Source organism: Vipera ursinii, assembly GCF_947247035.1.
Source record: "Vipera ursinii genome assembly, chromosome: 15".
NCBI classification, from domain to species: Eukaryota; Metazoa; Chordata; class Lepidosauria; order Squamata; family Viperidae; genus Vipera; species Vipera ursinii.
This window is the reverse complement of record NC_139528.1, coordinates 3,403,360-3,427,615: the sequence shown is the minus strand read 5'-3', so window position 1 is coordinate 3,427,615 and position 24,256 is coordinate 3,403,360. Positions and strand designations below refer to the sequence as shown.

At 51.0% G+C, this 24,256-nt stretch overlaps 1 protein-coding gene across 5 annotated transcripts in view; it reads right to left on the bottom strand.

Annotated features, from left to right (window-relative positions):
* Window positions 1–203: 203 nt before the first annotated feature.
* LOC310647426 (syntaxin-5-like) overlaps window positions 204–24,256 on the bottom strand; it is a 32,552-nt gene continuing 8,499 nt past the window's right edge. Inside the window, exons 1-21 of one of the 5 annotated variants that reach the window (XM_083374718.1) lie at window positions 20,837–21,693; window positions 15,977–16,181; window positions 15,465–15,609; window positions 14,294–14,377; window positions 13,273–13,377; window positions 13,088–13,168; window positions 11,770–11,839; window positions 11,455–11,543; window positions 10,508–10,615; window positions 10,272–10,381; window positions 6,789–6,825; window positions 6,593–6,661; window positions 6,354–6,409; window positions 5,434–5,541; window positions 5,083–5,141; window positions 3,801–3,916; window positions 3,547–3,589; window positions 3,341–3,413; window positions 2,463–2,687; window positions 1,760–1,820; window positions 204–1,115 (exon numbers count right to left, since the gene is read on the bottom strand). In XM_083374718.1, the coding sequence (XP_083230844.1) occupies window positions 1,077–1,115; window positions 1,760–1,820; window positions 2,463–2,687; window positions 3,341–3,413; window positions 3,547–3,589; window positions 3,801–3,916; window positions 5,083–5,141; window positions 5,434–5,541; window positions 6,354–6,409; window positions 6,593–6,661; window positions 6,789–6,825; window positions 10,272–10,381; window positions 10,508–10,615; window positions 11,455–11,543; window positions 11,770–11,839; window positions 13,088–13,168; window positions 13,273–13,377; window positions 14,294–14,377; window positions 15,465–15,609; window positions 15,977–16,104 (1,806 nt within the window). In that variant the 5' untranslated portion in view covers window positions 16,105–16,181; window positions 20,837–21,693 and the 3' untranslated portion in view covers window positions 204–1,076. Of the gene's footprint in view, window positions 1,116–1,759; window positions 1,821–2,462; window positions 2,688–3,340; window positions 3,414–3,546; window positions 3,590–3,800; window positions 3,917–5,082; window positions 5,142–5,433; window positions 5,542–6,353; window positions 6,410–6,592; window positions 6,701–6,733; window positions 6,826–10,271; window positions 10,382–10,507; window positions 10,616–11,454; window positions 11,544–11,769; window positions 11,840–13,087; window positions 13,169–13,272; window positions 13,378–14,293; window positions 14,378–15,464; window positions 15,610–15,976; window positions 16,182–17,713; window positions 18,545–19,789; window positions 21,850–22,354; window positions 22,477–23,578; window positions 23,677–23,837; window positions 23,920–24,256 lie in introns of those variants that run through there. The other 4 variants (XM_083374717.1, XR_014493883.1, XR_014493882.1 and 1 more) reach the window with 4 other exon arrangements.

Genomic DNA, 24,256 nt, shown 5'->3' with positions numbered 1-24,256 from the left:
CTTGAGGGGGAAAAACTAGGGTGGTTTACGTGGTATGTAAACGTTTAGTTTAGTTTAGTTTATTAGACTTATATACCACCCTTCTCCCGTAGGACTCTCGATCCGAGAATTCTTTTTCAAAGATGTTATGAGGAATTTTCCCCCAAATTCGCGGAAAAGAAACTCCGTTCCCTCCGGGCCCGAGAACACCACACACCAAGTCCCAAGATTTTAAGAATAACTTTACTAGGCAGAGTGTTTCCAAGGACTGGAAAGACAACATAAGAAGCTAGAGTTTGCTGGACAGAACGGTCTTCAAAAGCCTCCTTGGAGGGGAAAAAAAACCAGGAAGCGAAAGTAGAACCAGGCGCTACGCTACGAGAGAGAGAGAGAGAGACCGCACCTAGGAATGAGGAAGCTTAGCCACTGGGGGGGGGGGGGGAGAACAAACAAACCCCAAATAACAGGACCGTCAAGCGTTTGGGAAGTTCTCTCTGTCTGAGTCTGAAAGTTTATTTAAAAGTTCCCATGACAGCCATCAACTTGGCTGCGTTGTGTTTACAACCGTTGAGCCATCTCGGTGCATTTTGAGAAGGTTGCAACGGGGCGGAGGGTGGGAAAGGCGTCGGGTGAAGAATTCGCCCCGAATCATTCCTAAAAGTTGTGTTTCCGAAAGGAAAAGGGTGGAGGAAAAGAAAGGAAGCTGTTTCTTTCTTTTTCTGGTTTTTTCTTTCTTTCTTTTCTTTCTTTTTCTTTCTTTTTCTTTCTTTCTTTCTCTCTCTCTCTCTCTCTCTTTTTCTTTTCTTTCTTTCTTTCTTTCTTTCTCTTTCTTTCTTTCTCTCTCTCTCTCTCTCTCTCTCTTCGGCTTCTGAATTTGTCTTCTCGGCCACCTGCTTCTCTTATAGTGTCTCTTCCAACTGCCGACGGGCAAGTCGCGCTTTCGACCTCCATCCCAGCGGCAAATTTTTTAAAAAAAGGGTTTTAAGAGGCACGGCGTTCCCGACTCTTTTTAATTTACAACGGAGAAATTTTATTTACAAAACCAGGCATATCTCAACAATAAAAACGCTGCCCCGGTGGGGTTTTTTGGTTGTCGCTCAGTGGATAAACGCCACTTCGGGGATCTTCTGCTCAGCCTGGGGAAAAAGCAGAAAAAGAGGGAGCAAAAATAAATAAATAAATAAAAAATCACACTTGAGAAATTGCGGCCTTTTCCGCGTCTGGCTTGTCAGCAAACATCCTCCAGGTGTCTTTTGTGGGATATCCTGGACTACATACAGTACAGGTAGTCCTCGATTTACAACGGTTCGTTTAGCGACCGTTCAAAGTTACAACGGCCCTGAAAAAAAGACCTGATGGAAGTTGTTCACGCGACGGTTGCAGCGTCAGACACTTGGCAAACTGGTTCCTATTTATGACGATCGCCATGGGCCGGGGCCACGCGCTCCCCGTTTGCGAAGTTGTTCGGTGTGAACCTCGCCTTCCCCAGCCGCTGGTCTCGTCAGAAGGTCACCGAAAGGGGGCTGTGGGACGCGGCAACCGCCGTAAATAGGAGCCGGTTGCCAAGCGCCCGAATTTTGATCGCGAGACGGTGGGGATGCCGCAACGGTTGTCCAATGTAAAAAACGGCCGTAAGCCCCTTGGTTTTTTTGGAGCCGTTGTAAACATTGGCCACTAGGTGAACTGGTGTAAGTTGAGGACTCCCTGTACAATGCCCAGGATTCGCACCGGGCGCAAAGAGGAGTCGGTCTGTGTCCCCTAAGGCAGAGGGGAGACTCACCTTCAGCTGGGTGTAGGCGTGGGCCGCTTTTGCGTAGTTCCAATCGTTGTCCAAGAGGCACCTGGGGAGGGAGGGAGGGAAAGAGAGGGAGGGAGGGAGAGAGAGGAGGAGGGAGAGAGGGACAGAAAAAAAAGAGAGGAGAGGAGGGAGAAAGAGGGAGGGAAAGAGGGAGAGAAAGGAAGGAAGGGACAAAAAAAGAGTGAGGAGGGAGAGAGGGAGAGAAAGGGAGAGAAAGGGAGGGAGGGACAAAAAAAGTGAGGAGGGAGAGAGGGAAGGAGGGAAAGAAAGGGAGAGAAAGGGAGGGAGGGAGGGACAAAAAAGTGAGGAGGGAGAGGGAGGGAGGGAAAGAAAGGGAGAGAAAGAAAGGGAGGGAGGGACAAAAAAGAGTGAGGGAGGGAGAGAGGGAGGGAAAGAGAGAAAGAAAGGGAGGGAGGGACAAAAAAGAGGGAGGGAGAGAGGGAGGGAAAGAGAGAAAGAAAGGGAGGGAGGGACAAAAAAAGAGTGAGGGAGGGAGAGAGGGAGGGAAAGAGGGAAAGAAAGGAAGGGAGGGGGACAAAAAAAGAGCAAAGAGGGAGGGGGAGAAAGGGAGAGAGAAAGGTCAGTAAGCCACAGGAGAGACCCCCGGTGTCAGTCAGACCCCCCCCACTCTTTGCCTCGACCCGCTCCCCCTCCCTCGCCCCGGCTTCCCCCCGCCGGCACTCACTTCTGAGACCACTCCAGGTTCATGCCTGACTGCAGAGAGAAATTCTGCAACATTTCCTGCTGTTCGGCCGTCAGGGTGGGCCCGGGGCTGGACGAGGTCATGAGCTCGGTCGAGGGGGTGGGCACGGGGCTGGAGGAAGGGGTGGGGGCCGGCATGACGAAGGCTTTGCGGAGTTCCGTGTTGTTGGCTTTCCGGATGAAGAGCTGGTCGTTCACGATGCTCAACCTGGTGGAAAGGGAGGGAAGAGCTGCAGGCGGGGAGGAGGAGGAGGAGGAAGAGGAAGGACTGCGGGGTCCCTGGTGCTCTCTGAGCTGGGTGGTTTCCTTGCAGACGTTTCGTGACCCAACTAGGGAACGTCATCAGTGCAAGGAGGAAGGGAGGGAGGTTTGAAGGAGGAGGAGGAGGAGGATTATGAGGTTCTTGGTGATCTCTTTGCTGGCTTGTTTTGTTGCAGACGTTTCATGACCCAGCTAGGCAACATCATCAGTGCTACAAGGAAGGGAGGAGGAGGAGGAGGAGGAGGAGGAGGAGGAGGAGGAGGAGGAGGAGGAGGAAGGACTGTGGGGTCCTTGATGCTCTCTGAGTTTGGTTGTTTTCTTGCAGACGTTTCATGACCCAACTAGGGAACACCATCAGTGCTACGCTGGAGGGTGCTGGGCTTATCAACACAAACGCCTTGGGGAGATGTTTGGACTTTGGGAAGCGACACGATTCTTTCAAAAGGGGGGTGGAGGGAGCTGAGAGAGACAAGACAGGGACTGACTCAAAGGGTCTAAGGCTGGATTCGAACCGGGGTCCCCTTCAATCCCTGCCGGCCAGCACTCTCAAGTCCAGGCTGGCCCCCGATTATCCCGGCCCTCGGAAGCCGCTGCCCTTACCCGCTGTGGCCCACCGGAACCGCAATGAAGACCCGGGTGAAGGCGCGGACCAGGTCCCGACTGCGGGAGTCCACTGGAGAGGGAGAGGAAACGGAGATGGGGGGGGGGGTCAGGATGCAGCCCTGTCTGCTGAGGCCCGACCCACCACCCCTGCGTTGTAGGACGCGGCCTTTCGAACACACACGCACAAAAACACACACACACACCTTCCTTAAAGATTCCGCTCAGGGTAAAACACAACAGCGAATTCTGCAAAGAGAAAAGCAGCAGCGTTAAAAAAAGAAGAGGGGACGTCCTCGACTTGCGAGCACTCGTTTAGTGACCGCGTTCAAAGTTATAGCAACCCCGAGAAAGTTAACCGAGGAGCTTTTTTTGGCAGTTTAGTCCTGGACTTGCAACCGTTAACCGGAGCCGGTTGTCAAGTCAGAGCCCGGCCGGTCCCTTCTCCCTGACTACTCGCCGTTTGCGCGCAGACGTCCACCACGAAGGAATTCACGTCGTGCTGAGTCTTGGGCAACTCGCTGAGGAAAGCCACCACGTTCAGCTTGGTGTGTTTCAGGAGCCTGAAGCGCAAGGCTGAAGGGCAGGAAGAGAAAGGCAGGTGGGGGTTGGAGGGAAACCCGGTCTTTTTACCAACCCCCCCCCCGCCCCCCAAAAAGAATCCGGAAGGGAAGTAGAAGCCACGATGGCTTCCTGCCTCCACGGAAGGAGGAACAGAAAGAAAAGACGTCCAACACGGATCAAATAGAAAGCTGGGTATTAAAAAGCCTTCAAAGAGGAAGAATTGGGGATGTACGAACCAGGTTAAAAAGGGACTTGAACTCGGGACACTGAGCACACAACTCGAAAACCCGATCCTGGTCTCCCCAAGCAAAGGGATCCGGGATTGGGAGCTGGGAAGGGGCTTAATCTGTGACCGTAAAAGCCACGCTGGACTCGACAGAATCATGGTTAAGACTGAATAAAAGAGGTGTTGGTTTTTTTCGTCCGCTGCCCTTATTATATTTCATAAATAATGCAAGGCGACAAACATACACAATCCTTCCTCCTCCTCTTTTCCCCAGAACAACTTTGTGAGGTGGGTTGCGCCGAGGGAGGGAGGGGCCGGCTCAAAGTCACCTAGCTGGTTTTGTGCGTAAAGCGGGACTGGAACTCACAGCCTCCTGGTGATTGACTGGGCCGAAGTCACCCAGTTGGCATTCATGGCTAAGGCAGGACTAGAACTCACGTCTCCGGGTGATGGGCCCAAAGTCACCCAGATGACTTTCATCTGTAAGGTGGAACTAGAATTCACCATCTTCTGGTGATGGGCCCAGTCACCCAGCCAACTTTCATCTCTTAAGATGGCACTAGAACTCACCGTCTCCTGGTAATGGGCCCAAAGTCACCCAGATGACTTTCATCTGTAAGGTGGAACTAGAACTCACTGTCTCCTGGTGACTGGCCCAAAATCACCCAGCCAGCTTTCTTGCCTACGGCGGGACTAGAACTCACCATCGCCCGGTTCCTAGCAGATACCTTCACGATTAGACCAAACTGGCTCTAGCTAACTGATTTTAACTTGTTAAGGAATTGAAGCAGGGAACGAAGAAGGGAAGGAGGAATGGAAACTTCCCACGCTTTTCAAAGAAAGCGTTTCGCTTTGCACCCAAATCCTCTTTCCTGCCAGGCCTCAAAGCTAACCCCGTCACCCCAAACCCTCTTTTTTTAAAAAAACAAAAAACAAAACACGATTTGCTTACAGGAATCCTTCAGTCGCTTCACATTCCGGCTGTTTTTGAAATATTCAGCCAAAGAGTTCCTGCAAGGCAAAAATAAAATAAAAAATAATAAAATAAAATAAAATAAAATAAATAAAATAAAAATTAGAACACTTCAGCGCACATTTTTTAAATCATGAAACTGGGGCCGGACCGCAGGAGGCAAAAAAAAGCGGATGCAAAGATAATCCAGCTTAACTTGATGGCCTGGTCCGACGGGTGTGGGGCGAATGCAGCCGCCGAGTTTAAAATCATCTGCCCTGGCACCCTTGTCACGGGTTCGAATGCAACGTGCCGAATTCCCAAGCCAAGCCAAGGAATCCCGAGACAGACCTGTAAGGGTGATTCGTGGAGAATGGGATGCTCAGGGAACAACAGGCCCCCTCGTGATAGGCATCCAGCAGGCCTTGTCGGTCTCCAGAATCGTAGATGGCGTAATATCTGGAAGGGAGGGAAGGGGACAGTTGTGCATCACCGCAAACAGCGTGAAACACGCCGCTTTCGTACAGTGTGGAAAAACCCGAGTGCGAAGGGACCTTGGAGGTCCTCTAGACCAGCCCACTGCTGGAGGAGGAGATCCTGTACAATTCCGGACAACGGGCTGTCCAGTCTCTCTTTGAAATCCTCCAGGGATGGAGCGCCCACAACTTCTGGAGGCAGGCAGTTCCTCTGACCGGTTGTTCCAGACTTACGACAGTCCGTTTAGCGACCACTTGAAGCCACAACAGCAGTGGGGAAAAGCGACTCACGACTGGCGCAGGTTAAAAATGAAAATATGTCGCCCACTCTCAAAAGAAAGTATATATTCCACCCCCCATACACGTACACATGCCCTATACAGACGGACCAGAATCAGAATAGAGTTGAAAGGGACCTTGTGGGTCATCTAGTCCAACCCCCTGCTCAGGCAGGAAATCCTATGCCGTTTCAGACCACTGCGCTGCTAGGTGAGCAGGAGCTGAAGCAAGGAACAGGAGCTCACCCCGTCGTGCGGCGCTCGGGCCTTGAACCCGCGCTGTCAGCTTTTCCGCTGAGTTCAGTGTCTTTAAACCCTGAGCCAGCGTTTCTCTGACCAGCATAAGCTGACTTAAAATGACCCTTAAAAATAAAAAAAAAGACTACCCAAAGATCAGGGTGACTGGCCCGGCCTTCCAAAAACGCCTGTGCACCCCCCTACGCTGAGCTCCTCTCCTTACGTGGTGGAGTAAGCCTTTGGGTGGCTAACCGCCCTTCGTCGTTCAAGCAATACTCACTGTTGCAAAAAACGGACGATCAGCATTTTCAAGCCTTCCGAGGCAAAATAACTGCCCTGCGGAAACAAGGGAGGCGAAGGGGCCGATTAGGAGGAGGAGGGGGGGGGGTTCCAAGTGGCACAAGAGAGGTGGCCGTACTCGGCAGGCCCTTGTGTTGTGCGTATCAGCGCCACCACCACCACCACCCCCTGCACGCACACCCTTCTCCACCTGGCCCCTTCCCCAAGCCTTGGTCCTACCTTGCACGGAGGCAAAGTGGTCGGCGCTTCGACATCGAACGAGATCGGCGGGGGCAGCTCGTGACCGTCCTGCGGATGGGAAAGAGGGGAGGCCTTTGTCCAACGTGCCTGGCGCGCGCGCGCACACACACACACACACACACACACACACACACACACCAGGACACGCTCCCCAAGACCGCTTTGGATAACTCACCAGTCGCAGCAGCTTGGGGAACCGCTCTCGGATGGCGCTGTCGGAAAGAGAAGAGTCAGCACGCGGCAATGTCCTGATGGCCCAGCCTGTCCCCCTCCCTCCCTCCCTCTGCCTGCCTGCCTGCCTCAGTGGTCCCTATCGCCCACCCTTGCCCTGGCTAGCCAGCCCCGTTGGGCCCCCCCTTCGGAATAACGGATTCCGGGCTCCGGCGGGGTTTCAATTCCCCCCCAGCGTGGCGGGGGTGGGCCCTGTGGCCAAGAAAGGCGGCCTTCTCAACTGCCCCAGCGAGTGGAAGTCCAAAGCTGCTTCTCCAGCTGCTAATCTAGGCGTTTTTAAGTTACAAAGCAGCTAGTCCTCTTGAAACAGGGAAAGTCGCGCGGGTCAGCCTTTGGCAAAAGGTCTCGCTGGGCTGGTTGGAGCCTTGGAGGGCGGGCTCTCAAGAGCGAAGAAATGGGAAACGTGAACTCGCCAGAAGCTTTTAAGCGGCAAGCTCTGAAATGGGCAGACTGGGAGTTTTTTTGGGGGGGAAAGCTGAACGGGTTTACAGCCGCGAAGGCTTGAAAACGAAGAGCCAGAAGGGGCATGGGTGTGCCTAAGGCTTGCACACAGGTCTAGCCTCTTAGGTCAGGTGCTCAACGGAGCAAGTGAAAGGCCGTGAAAAGGAACAGCACCTCTTAAAATGCAACTTGTCCCTTCTGCAGTTGTTAAAAAGCTCCATCACTGGCCAGTTTAGCACAGGAATCTGATGCCCAGCCCCTCTTAAGGAGGAAACACCGCATCAGAATAGAATAGAGCCGGAAGGGACCTTGGAGGTCTTCTAGTCCAGCCCCCTGCTCAAGCAGGTGGAACCTACACCGTCTCAGACAGGTGAATGCCTAGCCCTTTCTTAAAAATCTCCAGGGATGGAGCGCCCACGATTTCTGGTGGCAGGCTGTTCCACCGGTTGATTGTCCTCACTGTCAGGAACTTTCTCCTTCATTCCAGCTCTTTAATCAATTTCCAACCATTGTTTCCCGTCCTTCCCTCTGGCGCTTTGGGGAATAATTGGATCCCCTCTTCTTCTTTGCGGCAGCCCCTCAAATACCGGGAATGCTGCCGTCATGTCCCCCACCCCCCCACCCCAGTCCTTCCTTTTCTCTAGACTAGCCAAACCCAAGTCCCACAGCCGTTCTTCGTTATGTTTTTAGCCTCCGGGCCTTTGATCATCTTCGTTGCTCTTCCCTGATTTTTTCCTCCCCGCCCCCCCAAATTCAGGGCCTCAAGTTTTGATTCGCCGGAAGCTTCTGTCTTTTTAAGAGAAGCAGGTCCAGCTTGTTAGCCCCCCTGCATGGAACGGGGGGGGGGGAACCGTTGGCTGGATGCTGGGAAGCAGCACGCCACGGCTCTGGGCCCCCAAACGCAAGCCTCAGTGGAACACTCTGTAAAATGGGCCCATTTCTCCCCTGTCGGAGTTTTACACGTGCAGACAGGCAGGACAGACACAGGTGTTCTCTCTTTTTTTTTAATTTTTAAAAGGCTGCGTGGCTGGAAGAGACTCTGCACTTACCTGAAGGAGTACTCACCTGGTTGCCCCATTTATAGGAGAAACGCTCCTTCGGAGTGGGGGGAGAGGGGAAGGGGAGGGAGGACAGTGGCCAAGGTGTCCCATCGGTCCTGGAAATGCCAGAAACCACTTCCTGGCCTCCGACTTTTAATCATCATCATCATCATAATAATAAAGTTGGAAGGGACCTTGTGGGTCATCTAGTCCAACCCCCTGCTCAGGCAGGAAACCCTAGACCATGTCAGTCAAATGGCTGTCCGGTCTCTTCTTAAAAACTTCCAGTTTTAAAACGTTTTTTTTTTTTTAAAAAAAAACCAAACGTTCCTGTATTTTTTTATTTTTATTTTTATTGCATTTATATCCTGCCCTTCTCCGAAGACTCAGGGCGGCTTACAAGCTTAGCAGTAGCCTTCATTCTATGTATATGCCTGCTTATTAGGGCTTTCACACACACCCCCAAGCGGCATTATTACAAAGTCAGCTTAATTGCCCCCAACAGTCTGGGTCCTCATTTTACCTACCTCGGAAGGATGGAAGGCTGAGTCAACCTTGAGCCTGGTGGGACTCGAACCTGCACTAATTGCAGGCAGCCAGTGTTACTTAAGGAGGCATTAGCCCACTGCTCCACCAAGGCTAAATCAAGGTCTAAATCTAATTTATGGCTGTGGTGGGCAGGAAGGGGAAGGGGAGGGGGGGGTTGAGAAGAAGGCAACCCCAGAAGTTAAAAAAAAAAAGAAAAAAGGGTGCGTAAGTGTGAGTGTGTATGTGTGATTGAGAAGCCCTGCCAACCGCACTGCACAGCCTCCTCCATCCTCAAAGTCCTTTGGGCATTCCCCTCCCATCGCCAAGGTCCCGGCGGGATGCCAGCCTGCCAGCCAGCGGGTGTAAAACCTCCTCCGGCGAGGAGAGAGGCATTTGCCGATTGTTTGGCCGCGGCCTCCGAAGAGGATTTCAGCTCGGGAGAAACGTTGCACGCGCTCTCGGGGCCGATGACGCTTTGAGACCATCTCCCTTTTTCTTGAGCTGTTTGGGGAGCCGCCGTGCCGGGAGGCAGGCTGAAAAAAGGAGGGGGGGGAAGACCCCTGCCCCTCCCCCGGTCGGGCTTTGGTCCGCCACCTTCCGCCACCGAGAGGGCTCGTTTGGGCCGCCCGTCTTGACTGTGCCTGTCTTAGGTTGTTCCTCTCGTGGAGGAATCTTACCCGTCATTGGCTAACCAGCCGTCTTGCAGGGGCCGCCAAGGCATCCGCGCGGGTCGGGCCGCTTTCGTGCCGGCGTCGCGAGCCCAGGAGGGGCAAAATCCTGGCCCCTCCAACAGAGGAGGAAGGCCGGTCCAGGGTGGCAGGCTGGGGCTAAGGGAGGTGGGCGAGCCACAGAGGGAAGCGGGAGAGGATGGCGAAGGCCGTGCGCTCGGAGGTCTTGGGGAGAGAAGACTGGAGAGTGTGTGCGTGTGTGTGTGTTTGTGTGTGAGAGAGAGTGAGAGAGACAGAGAGGACAGGCAAAGGATGCCTGCAAGGGAACAGGAATGTATTAACAAGGGGAGGAGGAGGAGGAGGAGGAGGAGGGAGGGAGGGAGGAGAGGGAGGGACACAGGGGCCCTTGCTCAAGAACAAAAAAAGGAAAAAAAAAGAGCAAACTTTAACCGCTTGGTAGGGTGAGAAGGCAACCCGTCGGGCAGTGCTCCAATCTAGCTGCAATAAAACCACGGTCAGAACACATCACAAAAGCACGTCGGGAGAAGGCAGAAGGGCTCCAGCTGGGAAGGCAACCAGCCTGCTGGGAAGGCAGCTCAACCGGGCAGGAGACAAGAAGGCCTTGGGGACTTAACTGGAGGGCGGGGTGGGGACTGGCACCCCCATCGCAGCCCGGGCACAGACAGGGCCACGGGCAAGGCGGCTCTCCTCCGGGTAGGCGAGGCAGGACCCAAGGCGCCGGGGGCTCACCTGATATAAATGGAGCGGTCCCGAAAGCCGTCGCACAGGGGGTTGCTGTCCAGCCAGAGTTCGTCCAGCTTTAAGCCTTTCAGCTTGTCCAGCTCGTGTTCGGTCTTCAGCTGGGGAGTCAAGAGGGGAGGGGAGGGGAGGGGAGGGGAGGGGAGGGAGGAGGCCAAATCAGACAGGGATGAGTTTGCTAAGCCCAGATCCAGCTTTGAGGAGGAGGAGGAGCCTCCGGGGCTTACCTGGTTACAAGATAAATTGAGGGTCTTCAGATTGGGAGCTTTCTGATGCAGCTCCGACATGTCGTCAAGACGATACAGCTTGTTGTAACTCAGATCGAGGGACAGGAGCTGCCAAGGGAAGGGAGGGTGCTGGGTCAGACGAGCTGCAGCCCGGCAGCCCCAAAGCTGTGAGTTCTAGTCCCGCCTTAAGGCATGAGTGACTTTGGGCCAATCGCCAGGAGACGGCGAGTTCTAGTCCTGCCTTAGGAATGAAAGACGGCTGGGTGACTTTGGGCCAATCACCAGGAGACAGTGAGTTCTAGTCTTGCCTTAGGAATGAAAGACGGCTGGGTGACTTTGGGCCAATCACCAGGAGACAGTGAGTTCTAGTCTTGCCTTAGGCATGAAAACCGGCTGGGTGACTTTGGGCCAATCACCAGGAGACGGTGAGTTCTAGCCCCACCTTAGGAATGAAAGACGGCTGGGTGACTTTGGGCCAATCACCAGGAGACAGTGAGTTCTAGCCCCGCCTTAGGCCTGAAAGCCGGTTGGGTGACTCTGGGCCAGGCCTGCTCTCGCGGCCCAACCCACCTCGCAGGACTGTTGTTGTTGTGATGGGGAAAAGAGCAGCAGCAGCACTACGCACACCGTATTTACTGTATAAAGGTAGGAGGGTACAAAAGTAAATAAAGACGGACGGCTCAGAAAAAAAAAAAGGACTCCTTTGCGGCGTTCGGGGAAAAAAACCCACGGACGTTTCCATTGGAAACAGGGGAAAAAGAAAAAAAAAAGCTAGAAATGTCGAGTTTCAGGATCAGCGATCGGCCCACACCACAGCCGTGTCCCCCCCACGATGCACATCTGGCAGGAGAAGGTTCCTCAGAGCGGCCCACGACCATTTGAAGCCAGGGTGGTGGAAGCTTTGCAAAATTCCCTAGGTGTGGCACGGAGGATGGGGAAGGGCTGACCTCGGGGATGTTCTCGGTGATGATCTGCAGAACAGCCACCATGCAGTTGCGGCGGTTCAACACAATGTCGATATTTTGGGCTATCAGATCTGGGAAAGGGAGAGAAGAAAAGAAGAAATGGCTTCGACTTCGAAAGGGAAAGAGCCTTTGAGAAGAGACTCTTAGAGTGGCGCAGACTTTGTGAAACAGAGTTAGGTTTACTTCCGTGTGTGTGTGTGTGTGTGTGTGTGTGTGTGTGTGTGTGTTTTAAATCAGGGCTGGTTTTAAATCTGCCCCGTCCGGGGAAAGAAAAGAGAAGGGAGGACGACGACTTACCGGGATCTGCGTGAATATTTTTCAGATCCAAAGCTTGATGGGAGCTATCGTATCTTTTACTCATACATTGCTGAAAGCAGGAGGAAGAGAGGATTATTTGAGGGGGGGGGGCCGCCATCACCGCTGGAGGTTTGCATTCACACACACACACACACACACACACACACCCCGCCAAAGCCAGAGAGCAAATCTCATTTGCACTTGGGAGGGCCAAATGGGTCAGAGGAGAGCCGAAACAATAACAGGAAGCTTACTCGGCCTCCAGGCTACTAACTGGGAGTTGCCTGAGACAGCAACCATCTGAGTTGGCGTCTCAGAAACCAGGTGCTTCTGCCAGCAGTTGCTGAGAGGGTGACCCCCACAGCCCATGGGTCGTCAAACCTGGCCCTTCGATGACTTGTGGACTCCCAGAATTCCTCAGTCAGCCTGCCTGGCTGAGGAATTCTGGGAGGTGAAGCCCACAAGGCATCGAAGGGCCACCTTTGAAGACCCCTGCCCCAGCCTCTGATTTAGGAAACGTTTAGGCTTCCCGTGTCACCCGCAGACGACTTATCCTTGCCTTCTTTCCCTTCCTCTCCCTCCCGTCTTTCCCTCTCTCCCCTGTATCACCTCTCAATTTTCTCCCTCTTTTTCTATTCTTCCTTCCTTCCTGTCTTTCTCTCCCTCTCCTACACCAGCTCTCAATTTTTCCTTCCTCTCTATCCTATACGCTCTCAATTTCTTTCCACCCTCCCCTTTGACTTTTTCCTTCCTTTCCTCCTCTCGTCCTCCTTCCTGTCCTTCCTTTATTCCCATCCCTCCTTCCCTTTGATCTTTCTTTTTCTTCATCCCTTCCTTCCCATTCTCTTTTCCTTTCTCCCTTCTTTTCCTTCCCTTCTCTCCCTATCCTTCCTTTATACCCATTCCTCCCTCCCTTTGATCATTTTCTTCATCCCTTCCTTCCCATTCTCTTTTCCTGTTTTCTTCCCTTCTTTTCCTCCCTTCTATCCTTCCTTTATACCCATTCCTCCCTCCCTCCCTCCGATCTTTCTTTCTTCGCCCCTTCCTTTTCATTCTCTTTTCCTTTCTTCCCTTCTTTTCCTTCCCTCGCTTTCTCTCCCTCTTCTTCCCGTCCTTCCTTTATACCCATTCCTCCCTCCCTTTGATCATTTTCTTCATCCCTTCCTTCCCATTCTCTTTTCCTGTTTTCTTCCCTTCTTTTCCTCCCTTCTCTTTCCTTCCTTCTTTCCCTTCCTTCCCTCTCCTTCTCTGCCCCAGCGGAGGGCGACCTGTCCGGCAAGCCAGCAGGAGGAGGTTGCCAGCGTTGCCAGCCATTTACCTTCAGCTGCTCAATGTCTTCTGGCTTCAGCTCATGCTGGACGGTGGCGGGTGGGTTGCACGCGTTTATAAGGATCGCCACCTGAAACGACGCGGAAAGAAACGGCTCGCGGAAGGTGAAACCAGCAACCGGTTTTCAAGGGTTGGGAAGCCAGGCTCTGCCACCCAGCCCCTCCCAGAACAAACCTTGTATCCATCTGGAGAACAGATTTTCCGGGAAATCTGCTTAAGGGCATTGGCTACCGAGGTCTCTTCTACGTAAAACACCACCCGGTTGTTCACACAGTGGAACTATTAAGACGAAGAGAACACCACACGGGGATCAAACTGGCTCTTTCCCACTTAAAATACCGTTAAAACGCAGCTAAGGTTCACGATGACGGGAAAATGACACGAAACTTTGGTTATTGTACAGACAGGGAAGGTAACCTTAAGCAGGTGTGAGGTCCTATTAAATGGCCAGACCTATCAGATTCCTCCCGATCCCAGACGTACCAGAAGCGATCAACCCTCTAGCGTGATTTCTACTCGACGGATACACCTGGTCCTGGTTTAGGGACCACAATTGGGACTTTGAAGGGAGGCGGTCACTAAGTGAAACCGTGACTGTGCTTCAAATCTTAATTCAGCTTTCGGCTTGAACTGCAACGGTTGGTAAATGCAAGGACTGGTTCCACAGCTGCTTTTTCATTGGTGACGTAGCTGTGAATGGTCACTAAACGGGGACTACCCATAGGTTAGCCGTTCGAAAACCCTCTTGTATCGAGTCAAGAGATCCTACACACTCTGCAGGTAGTCCTCGACTTACGACCACAATCAAGCCTAAAGTTGATATTGCTAAGACAGTTTGGGGAAAGTTTTGCCCCACTTTACGACCTTTCTTGCAAAAGCTGTTAAGTGAATCACTGCAGCTGTTAAGTCAGTAACACGGTCGTTAAGCGACATAGACTTTGCGGATCAAAAGGCCGCAAAAGGGGGTCACGCGAACACACACACCCGGGACGCTGCAACCGTCATAAACACGAGTCAGTTGCCCAGCGTCCGAATTTTGATCACTTGACCCCGGGGATGCTGCAAGGGTCATCAAGCGTGAAATAGTCGCTAAGTCCCCTTTTTTCCCAGGGCTAACTTCGAAGAGTCACTAAACGAACCGTTTTAAGTCGAGGACCACCTGTAGAGTTTCGAGGGATCAGGAGGGCTGACTTACCTCAACGGGGTCAAAGGGAACGCTGCAAATTTCTCGGATTGCATTCATCAACCAACTCTTCTCGTATTTTCTTCCGTAAGGAATCTGACAAGGAAGCACACGAGCCACTCAAAAAAAAAAATCAGGATTGCTAAAGCATAGTTGAGCAGCAAATTCTGTCTCTCTCTATCTCTCTCACCTGCTGCTGCCTAGCAGCCCTTTAAGGCAACAGGTGTACAAGCTGTTAACACTAAAAGGGCTCTGGGTAAATGCCCCACAGCCTGGCAGATGGAGGGGGGAAAAGGCTGTCTTCCTACAGCTGTCATCAAAGCTTTTTCACTTTCCTTTTGAATCCTGACTGGCAGATTCCTCTATATCTATATCTCTATCTTTCTATCTCTCTATATATCTTTATCTATCTATCTGTCTCTATCTATCTGTATATCTCTGTCTTTCTATATCTATATCTGTCTATATATCTCTATTTCTCTGTCTGTCTATATCTATCTCTATCTGCCTGTGTATATATCTCTATCTCTACCTGTCTGTCTATATATCTCTATCTGTTATACCTATCTATCTGTCTGTCTGTCTGCCTACCCACTAATCTATTAAAAGAATACCACACCATTTTCTTTCTGCGGCCCCTCCATTCCATTTTTTTTTATTCGAAGGATTTCTGGCAAACATTTTAAATCTCAACTCTTCCAGAATGTATTTATTGGATTTTTTTTTAATCACACCTTTATTATTTTTATAAAGGGAACTGAAAACGCACCTAATGCCTAAGGCTCCCCCCTCTATTTCCCCCACAACAGTAAACCCTACGAGGTGAGTTGGGCTGAGAGGGAGGAAAATGGCCCAAAGTCACCCAGCAGGCGTTCGCGCCTGAGGCGGGACTGGAACTCGCTGCCTCCTGGTTTCTAGCCTTGTGCCTGAGCTAGCCAGACCCAACCGGCTTTCTTCAGTACCGACAGAAATTCATAATAAGGAAAACTGCAAGCCTGTGAGGACAATTAAGACTCAAAGAGATGAAAAGAGGGCCGGGGAAGGAAGGAAGGAAGATGTTCCTGAAAAAGCCAGAAGTGGCTCAGTCAAAACTGGAGGAATTTCCTGAGCACAATGGATCTCCTCCATTACACCACGGTCCTTCTGAACGCCCAAATGCCTGCTCTCCTGCGCTGTGGCTCACCGTAATCTTGAACCAAGTCTTCTTGCTGACTGACCCCTTGTGAGCAGGAGCACGGTCTCCAATATTCAGATTCCGCCTCACGATGGCGTTCATAAGGCTTGGGGTCCCTCGATCTGGCCGGTGAGGACGTGATCCATAAGGAGAACTAAAGAGGTCAAGAAACATTTTTTTTACTATGGACCACAATTGAATTTGTTTGCCCGGGATGAAATTCAGATCAGTAGAAATGTCACAGACGATCGATCGATTAGATAGATAGATAGACAGATATGGACAGATAGAGATAAATGATAGAAAGGGAGAGAGTTAAAGATAGGCTGACCCTATCTCTATCATTATTATTATATAAAACTTTTATTCATAAAACATGAAACTCAGTCAACTAAACACTCAAATTGACTGCACTAATGGTTGACACAGGTTGCTGCCAGCATCTTAGCTATCAACCAGGTATCTCCTAAAAATGTATCATCATCATCATCATCGACTATCCAAGAGAAGCTGTTCCTCACTAGCGTGTCCGGAGCATTTCGTGCGCATCGCTCATGAGAACGTCTCCGTCGTCATCGTCAAGCCAGCTACGAGGGCCGGAGCCAGAACTGTTCCAGCCGCGCTGGTGGTGGCCCATCTCGCTGTACATTTTTCCTCGGAAGGGGACACGGCCCTTTCTCCTCCGCCCAAAGTTCCTGTTGCTGCCCCCCACGCGGTCGTCATGTTCTGGAAAAAAAAGGAGAGCAGATCCAAGCCTCGGCGGGCCGTCTTGACACAGTTCAGTTGTGTTAAGAGGCCGCAGAGCGAGGGATTCCTCAACCGTGGCAACTTTAATCGAGGTGGACTTTGACTCCCAGAATTCCCCAGCCGGCTTGTTGCTAAGGTTGAGAAACATTGGTTTGGAGAAATGAGGATTGGGTCAGTTAAGGCAGGGGTCCCCAACCCCCTGGCCATGGACCGGTACCGGGCCGCGGCATGTCAGCAACCGGTCCGCACAAACAAGCAAAGCCCCATCCGTGGGATGCAGGCAGCACACAAAACCATGCACCCCTCCGGTCCGTGGAAAACCCTCTATTCAAGTAACTGGTCCCTGGTGCCCAAAAAGTTAGGGACCTCTGAGTGAAGGCTCCAAAATGGACGAGGGTGCACTGAATTACAAATACAGCTAGTCCGCAACTTACAAGTTTGCTTAATGATTGTTCAAAGTTACAACGGCACTGACAAAAGCGACTTATGACCATTTTTGACAGTTTAAGGCCACTACAGCATCTCCCTCGCTCCCCCATGGTCAAGGGATGAAGATTCAGACACTCGGGCAACTGACTCATCTTTATGACGGTCGCAGCGTCCCGGGGGAGTCACGTGACTCCCCTTCTGTGACCTTCCGACAAGCCAAGTCAACAGGGGAAGCCAGATTCGCTTCACAACGGTGTTGCTAACTTAAAGACGAGGTCTCTTTTTCCTCCCAGGGCTGTTGTAACTTCAAGCGCTCGCTAAAAAGAACGGTTGTAAGTCGAGGACGGTCTGCACACAGCACCCTTTCGGTGCCCGCAAATCTGTTCCATCCAACCCTGTTTCAATTGTAATAAGTCTATCTCTATCTCTATTTATATATATTTATATTTATTAGATTTTTATACCGCCCTTCTCCCGAAGGACTCAGGGCGGTGTACAGGGCAATAAATATTAAATACAAAGTACAAAAGTTAAAAAACAATTAAATAATTATGCCCAATATATACAATAGTTAAAACCATATTAAAACCCAACCCCCAAACCCATCAGACCAGGCCGGCTACCTCTCTATCTCTCTCTATAAATCTGTATCTGTATCTCTATATCTCTAAATATCTATATTATTATTATTGTGTATTATTATTATTGTGTATTATTATTATTGTATTATTATTATTATACACACACACACACACATATACACATACATATATAAATATGGACACACACACACACACACACAGTTTCCCCTTAGGATGCCCCAAAACTCAGGGGCTTCCCGGGTTTTAATTCCCACATCACAGCAACCCCGCAAGGTAGGCCGGGCAGAGAAACAGAACCCACCACGTGGCGCTTCTGGGGGCCTCGAGCCCCTCCCCCATTATAACCCTCATTGGTTTCCCAGGCAACGACCCCTCCCGCTTCCCGGAGCTGCCCCTCCTTCCCAAGGGTCTGCCACGCACAACGACCCTGTGAGGTAGGCCGGGGACGCTTCTGGCAAGCCCTCCCCGCCCCCCACTGACCGCTGTATCCGCCTTTCCCGCCGTCGGCCATGAAGGGAGCCCCGCTGGCGGGCACCTCGGAGAACGACTGCCTGCCACACGAGCTCCCGAGCGGAAAGGCCGGCGAGGCGCTCAGAGGAGAGTCCCTGGCCCGCCGCCGCCGCCGCCGCCGCCGCCGCTCGCCTTTCTCCTCCAGCCTCTCGCAAGAAGGCGGCGTCGCTCGATGCGCATGTGCGGCAGACAACGCGCAGGCGCGGTGAGGGATTTCCGGAGAGGGCGTCGCGCGGAGAGGGGAAATCGGTCGAGAAGCAGGGCGCGCAGGCGCGTCTCGCTCTCCTCCGTTCTAGCCGCTTTGGGAGCCATAGACTCTTTTCCGACTTGGCCTTTTATGACTTGTGGACTTCAACTCCCAGAATTCCTCAGACAGGAACGCTTGTAACAGGAAGACTGTAATGAAAGATTTCTCAGGCTGTGGATGGTTTCTTGCTATTTTTTTTCTTGCTTTTCAGGGAAAAAAGGGGGTGGTTATCTCTTTTATTGCAAGCACAATGCTTTTATATACACTGCAGTTCATGCAATTGGTAAAAGTACTCCACGCTGAACTTTTTTTTTTCAATTTTTCCAAAATTCTTATTTTTTTCCCGGGGGGGGGGAACAGGGGAGGGGAAAAGGTGTTTTTTTTTTCCTCGTGGCTTTAAAAATTCCCAGAAATTTTATATCTCTAGTCACACCTGATTTTATGACCTGTTTTGCCACGATCGTTATGCGGATCACTTAACGGCTGCAAATATATATAGTAAAGGTAAAGGTTCCTCCGCACGTGCATGCTAGTGCTAGTCGTTTCCGACTCTCGGGGCCGGTGCTCATCTCCGTTTCCAAGCGGAAGAGCCAGCGCTTGTCCGAGGACGTCTCCGTGGTCATGTGGCCGGCACGACTAGACACCAAAGGCGCACAGAAGGCTGTTCCTTTCCCACCGGAGTGGTCCATATCCTCAGGCTGGTGGCTTCAGCTTCCTTCTTCTTCCACCAGCCTGAGGATGACGGATGGGATTCCGTCAAAACGTTGCTCCTACACCTTCAATTCTACGCGGGGAAAAAACCCGAATGACCAAAGATCCACATACAAACACCCGCGAAAACCAGCCCATCCACTCAAAACACACCCCCACCCAATCAGAACACACCCACCATTCAAAACACACTCCCACCCAATCAGAACACACTTAATCCCCCACCCAATCAGAGCACACCTCCACCCACAGAACACACCCCTTCTGGCAGTTTAAAAAAGAGGAACAAACAGCCACTACCACATGCTTCTCCCAGAAGAAGGAAGCAGAAGCCACCAGCCTGATGATGAGGGATGGGATTCCGTCGAAACGTCGCTCCTACACCTTTAATTCTACGCAGGGAAAAACCCGAATGACCAAAGATCCACATACAAACACCCGCGAAAACCTCAGAAAACACACACACACACACACACACACACACACACACATATATACATACATACACACACACACACACACTTAAAACATATATCTATATATTAAAGCTGTGACTTTGGCTGTGGCTATCACTGCACCCTTAAAGAAGGGACCGCACGGCACACACACAACCCTGTTTTAACACATCCTAAATAGTCTTCTGGATTTGCAGGCCCAAACAAAGCTGCGTGAATCCCACAGGCTGGATTCACGCAGCATCCCTGGGTAGGTTGAACGCGTCTGCGGAACGGAGGAAGCTTCTTGGAGGAGAAGCGAAACATCTTCAAACAAAAACAAGGAAGTCTTAAAAAAAACACTTTTGGGACAACCGTGGACTGGATGGGGGAGAATCTCCATAGAGGTGCGAAAAAAAGTGGGAGGTCAACGGTTAGAGGCATCTAATCAAGGCTGGCATACAAGACGCAGAAGGGGTGGGATGTTGGTTTAAAGTAGGCTTTTTCTTTTAATAGTTTTCAGCGCACAAGGAAGAGCTGGGACCGCTTTGCTGCTAGAGTTTGGGTTAGAAACAGCTCGTTCCCACCTGCCACCCAGCTGCAGCGGACAGATTCGCCCACCCTCCCTCCCTCCCTCCCGCCCACCCACCCCCTCGGTACCGGCCCAGCCTCTGGGAAGGAGCGCGTTTGTGCAGAACGGAAGGAGATGCCAAGGGTGGGACATTTGAGGGCCAAGGTTGCAAAGTGGGTGGAGGGGAAAGAGAACCCCAGCTCCCTACTTAAGGGGGGGGGGGAAGAGGGAAAGGAAGTGATGGGTCAGCCACCATAACTAGGCCAAGAGGGAGATGACACGGCTCCAGCGTAGGCTTTGGGTATTTTTTTCCTTTTTTAAGAAAGAAAAAAGGGGAAAAAAAGGAAGGGGAAGGAGATTTAAAGAACGCGTTTTATTCTCCTCTAGTAGTGTTAAAAAACAAGTTTTGGGAAAGCAAGGAAACGCTTTCTCCGCTCCGCTCCTTTCTCCGGAGGGGAAGGAGAACGGTGCAATCGGAAAGGAAGCGGAGAGCGGGTCACGCAGAAAAGCACCCCCCTCGCCTAAGGCCGCTGAACTAAGCGCCCCGGACCTTCTCGGGATCAGCCATCCCGGCCGGAAGCTACAGGCCTGAGTAAGAATTAATCATTGGAGGCGGGCTGGCTCTTTGCTCCTGCACCAGGGGGGCAAATCTGCTTGGGGATTGGGGGAGGGGGATAAAGAGGAGGAGAGGAGGAGAGGGGGAAAGGAGGAAAGAAAAAGGGGAGAGGAGAGGAGGAAGGAGGAGACAGAAGGGGAGGAGGAAAGGAGGGGGCAAATCTGCTTGGGGATTGGGGGAGGGGGAGAAAGAGGAGGAAGAGAAGAAGAGGGGAGGGAGAGGAGGAAAGGAGGAAGGGAGAAGGAGAAAGGGAGGAGACAGAAGAGGAGGAGAAAAGGAGGGGGAAAGGAGGAAAAGAAAAAGTGGGGAGGAAGAAGGAGAAAAGGAGGAAGAGAAGAGGGGAGGGAGAGGAGGAAAGGAGGAAGGGAATAGGAGAAAGGGAGGAGGACAGAAGGGGAGGAGGAAGAGGAGGAAAGGAGGGGGAAAGGAGGAAGAGAAGAAGAGGGGAGGGAGAGGAGGAAAGGAGGAAGAGAAAGAGGAAACGAGGAGGAAAGGAGGAAAGGCGTCCACGGACCAAAGAACTGAGGCTCCTTCCCAACAATCTGCGAGCCATCCCAGTTTAGCTTAGAGAAGACATGCGGTCAGCGAGGCCCGATCGTGCTACAAAACCAGCTTTCCAGTTTCCCACGCTGGACAAAGGGGCCTGGTTCTACTCCCGTCGGAGAAACGTCTCCGCAAAAAGAGAAGGGGGGAAAAAAGAAAGAAAGGGAAGAGAAAAAAAAATGTGTTAAATACGTTAAAAAGAGGGAGAGAATCCAGCCTCCTGGGGTGTGTGGCCAGCTGGTCCTGATCCTGGAAACCCAGCTCTCCTCGCCGGGAATCAAGGAGGAAGGCGCGGAGGCTGGATTCCGTTCTGAGATACTCATATTTGTTTAAAAATAAGGAAAAAAAACAATAAAGAGGGTTCTTGTTAGCACATCAGGGGTTGGGAAAATGTACAGAAAAAAGAGGGAAGATGCTGGTCCCACTATCCCAATGTCGCTCAAGCTGGGCAGCCTGAAGACGGGCGGACTTCAACTCCCAGAATTCCCCAGCCAGCATGGCTGGCTGGGGAATCCTGGGAGTTGAAGTCCGCCCGTCTTCAAGCTGCCCAGCTTGAGAAACACAGCAGTACGCACACACTCCCTGGGCCGAGTCCCAGCGGACGAGGAGGGCTCTCCGCCAAGGCCCCTCACAGCATCGTCCCGACAGGGGGCAGTCTCGTTGTCGGCCGAGGAAGGCAGGGGTCTTCGGCACGGGGTTCGAGGCGAGGAAGGCCCCGCCCCTCCGTAGCCGGCTGGCTTGGCCAAATGTGGAAGTGTCCAGTGTCCATCGCGGCTCAGGAAGGACGGCGAGGAAGGGGGCGGGAGGTCGAGCCCCCTCCTCCGTCAGGCCAAGAAGACCACGAAGATGATGAAGAAGACGATCAGGATGAGGAAGATTTTCACCATCAGCCACCGGTTGGAGGAGACCGACTGGAAGTACTTCAGGATTTCCATGTGGGCCCCTTCCACGTTCAGCTCGGTGTCCTCTACGTTGGCATCGATTCTAAAGGAAGGGCAGAATGGCAGCCTGTCAAGGCATTGCTTGAACAGCTAACCGGCTTATGTAACGTTACGACGTAAAATGTCATGTAAAATTATGGCAATTGAACCAGCAGGGTCTGCGTCTCTTGAAGAGCCTTTGTATAAAGAGAAGGCTCTGCTGAGGTGTTCCCTCTCTTCCGTTTCCTGCTGCAATCGTGGTTGCTAAGCGTGACAGTTAAGTGGATTTTGTCCCATTTTACAACGGTTGTTAAGTGATTCACTGCAGTGGTTAAGTTAGTAACCTGGTTGTTAAATGAATCAGGTTTCCCGCTTGTCAGAAGATTGCAAAAGGGCATCCCAGGATACTGCAAACCGTCATAAATACGAGTCAGTCAAAATCCCCTTTTTCAGTGCCGTTAACGTTGAATGGTCACTGAATGAACTGTCGTAAGTTGAGGACCACCTGCTAAGCAAACCATGGCTTAGAAGCACGTGAGAACCCACAGCCCCTCCCTCGGGCCTCTGACCTCTGGATCGTCTCTTCCTGTTCTTTAACCATGTGTGCCAGTTGCTGAAATATGGAGCCCAGCTCTACGATGGTCGATTCGATGTTTTGCATAGTGTCCGCCCGGCTCTGGATGTACGAATCCTGCAAAGAAGAAAACGTAAAGTCCCTGCCTTTTTAAAACAGGGATGGGCTCTCTCGGCCTTTTCCCGAATCGTTGTTCTGAAACCTTAGCATAGTCTGCAAAGCTTAAATATGGTCTCATTTAAAGCTGGCAATAATATTTACAAAGTTAGGTAGGTAGATAGATAGATAGATAGATAGATAGATAGATAGATAGATAGATAGATAGAGATAGAGATCGAGATATAGATAGATAGATATAGATAGATTATATATATATATATATATATAGAGAGAGAGAGAGAGAGATCGATAGAGATTGAGATCGATAGAGATAGATAAGATAGATTTTATATATATATATATATATATATATATATATATATATATATATATATATATATAGAGAGAGAGAGAGAGAGAGAGAGAGAGAGAGAGAGAGATCAATAGAGATTGAGATAGATAGATAGATAGATAGATAGATAGATAGATAGATAGATAGATAGATAGATAGAGGTATAAGAGAGATGGATGGGATAGAGATATAGATAGAGAGATAGATAGATAGATAGATAGATAGATAGATAGATAGATAGATAGATAGATAGATAGATAGATGGATGATAGGTATATGATAGATAGATGGATGGATGGGATAGAGATATAGAGATAGATATAGATAGATAGATAGATAGATAGATAGATAGATAGATAGATAGATAGATAGATAGATAGATAGATGATAGGTATATGATAGAGAGATGGATGGGATAGATAGATAGATAGATAGATAGATAGATAGATAGATAGATAGATAGATAGACAGACAGACAGACAGACGGATATGGATATGGAGATAGAGATGGATGATAGGTATATGATAGATAGATATTAGATGATAGATGATATAGATAGGTAGATAGATAGAAGAGGTACAGATGAGATAGATAATGGATAGATAGGTAGATATTAGACGATAGATGATATAGATAGGTAGGTAGGTAGACAGACAGACAGATAGATGGACAGATACAGACAAATGATAGAAAGGGAGAGGGATAGATAAAAAGACAGACAGACAACGTTCCACTTCCTCCTTTGCATCTCCCCCTCTCAAAGGCACCTGCTCATTGATTAGCTGCAACTGCTGGCTCGTCCGATTGTCCATGTCAATGGCCACATCTCCCGAGTACCGACGCTCGTCATGAAGCACGCTGGAACCTGCAGCGGAAGGAGGCGGCGTCAGAAGCGGCACCTCCGAACCCCCCCCCCTTTCCAGGGCCAAAGCTTTTGCCCGCCTCCTTCACGGCCCCAATTTGATCCCAGGGGCAGCAGCCGATTTCTGCCTGAGGACCGAGTGTTTCGTGTGCGTGTGAACTCACCTAGGTTGTTTGCAGAAAGAGGCATGGTGGCCACCGGGGGACGGGAGAATTGTTCTCGCCGACTTTTCTGCTGCTTAAGATTCTGGGGGGAGGAAGGGGGGGAGGGCGAGGCAGGGCCAAGGGATTAGAGGGGGCCAGGCAGACTAAACGGAGGTGAGCACATCTTAATCTACAAAGGAGGCCTCTTGTTATGGCAGTGGGGCAGGGCTGGTCGAAAGGCACGTTTTTATGTCCCCACCTCACCTCCCCAGGCCTGTGACTTAATGTCCTGATTGTCCCAGAACCTCTAGTTCCATGGCTATCGTTGCCCCTTTCTCTATATTCTATTTCACTATATAGCTACATACCTATATAAACACACCTGCTCTGTCTCACACTACATATGAATTATCGATTAATATATCATCTTCTGCTGACCT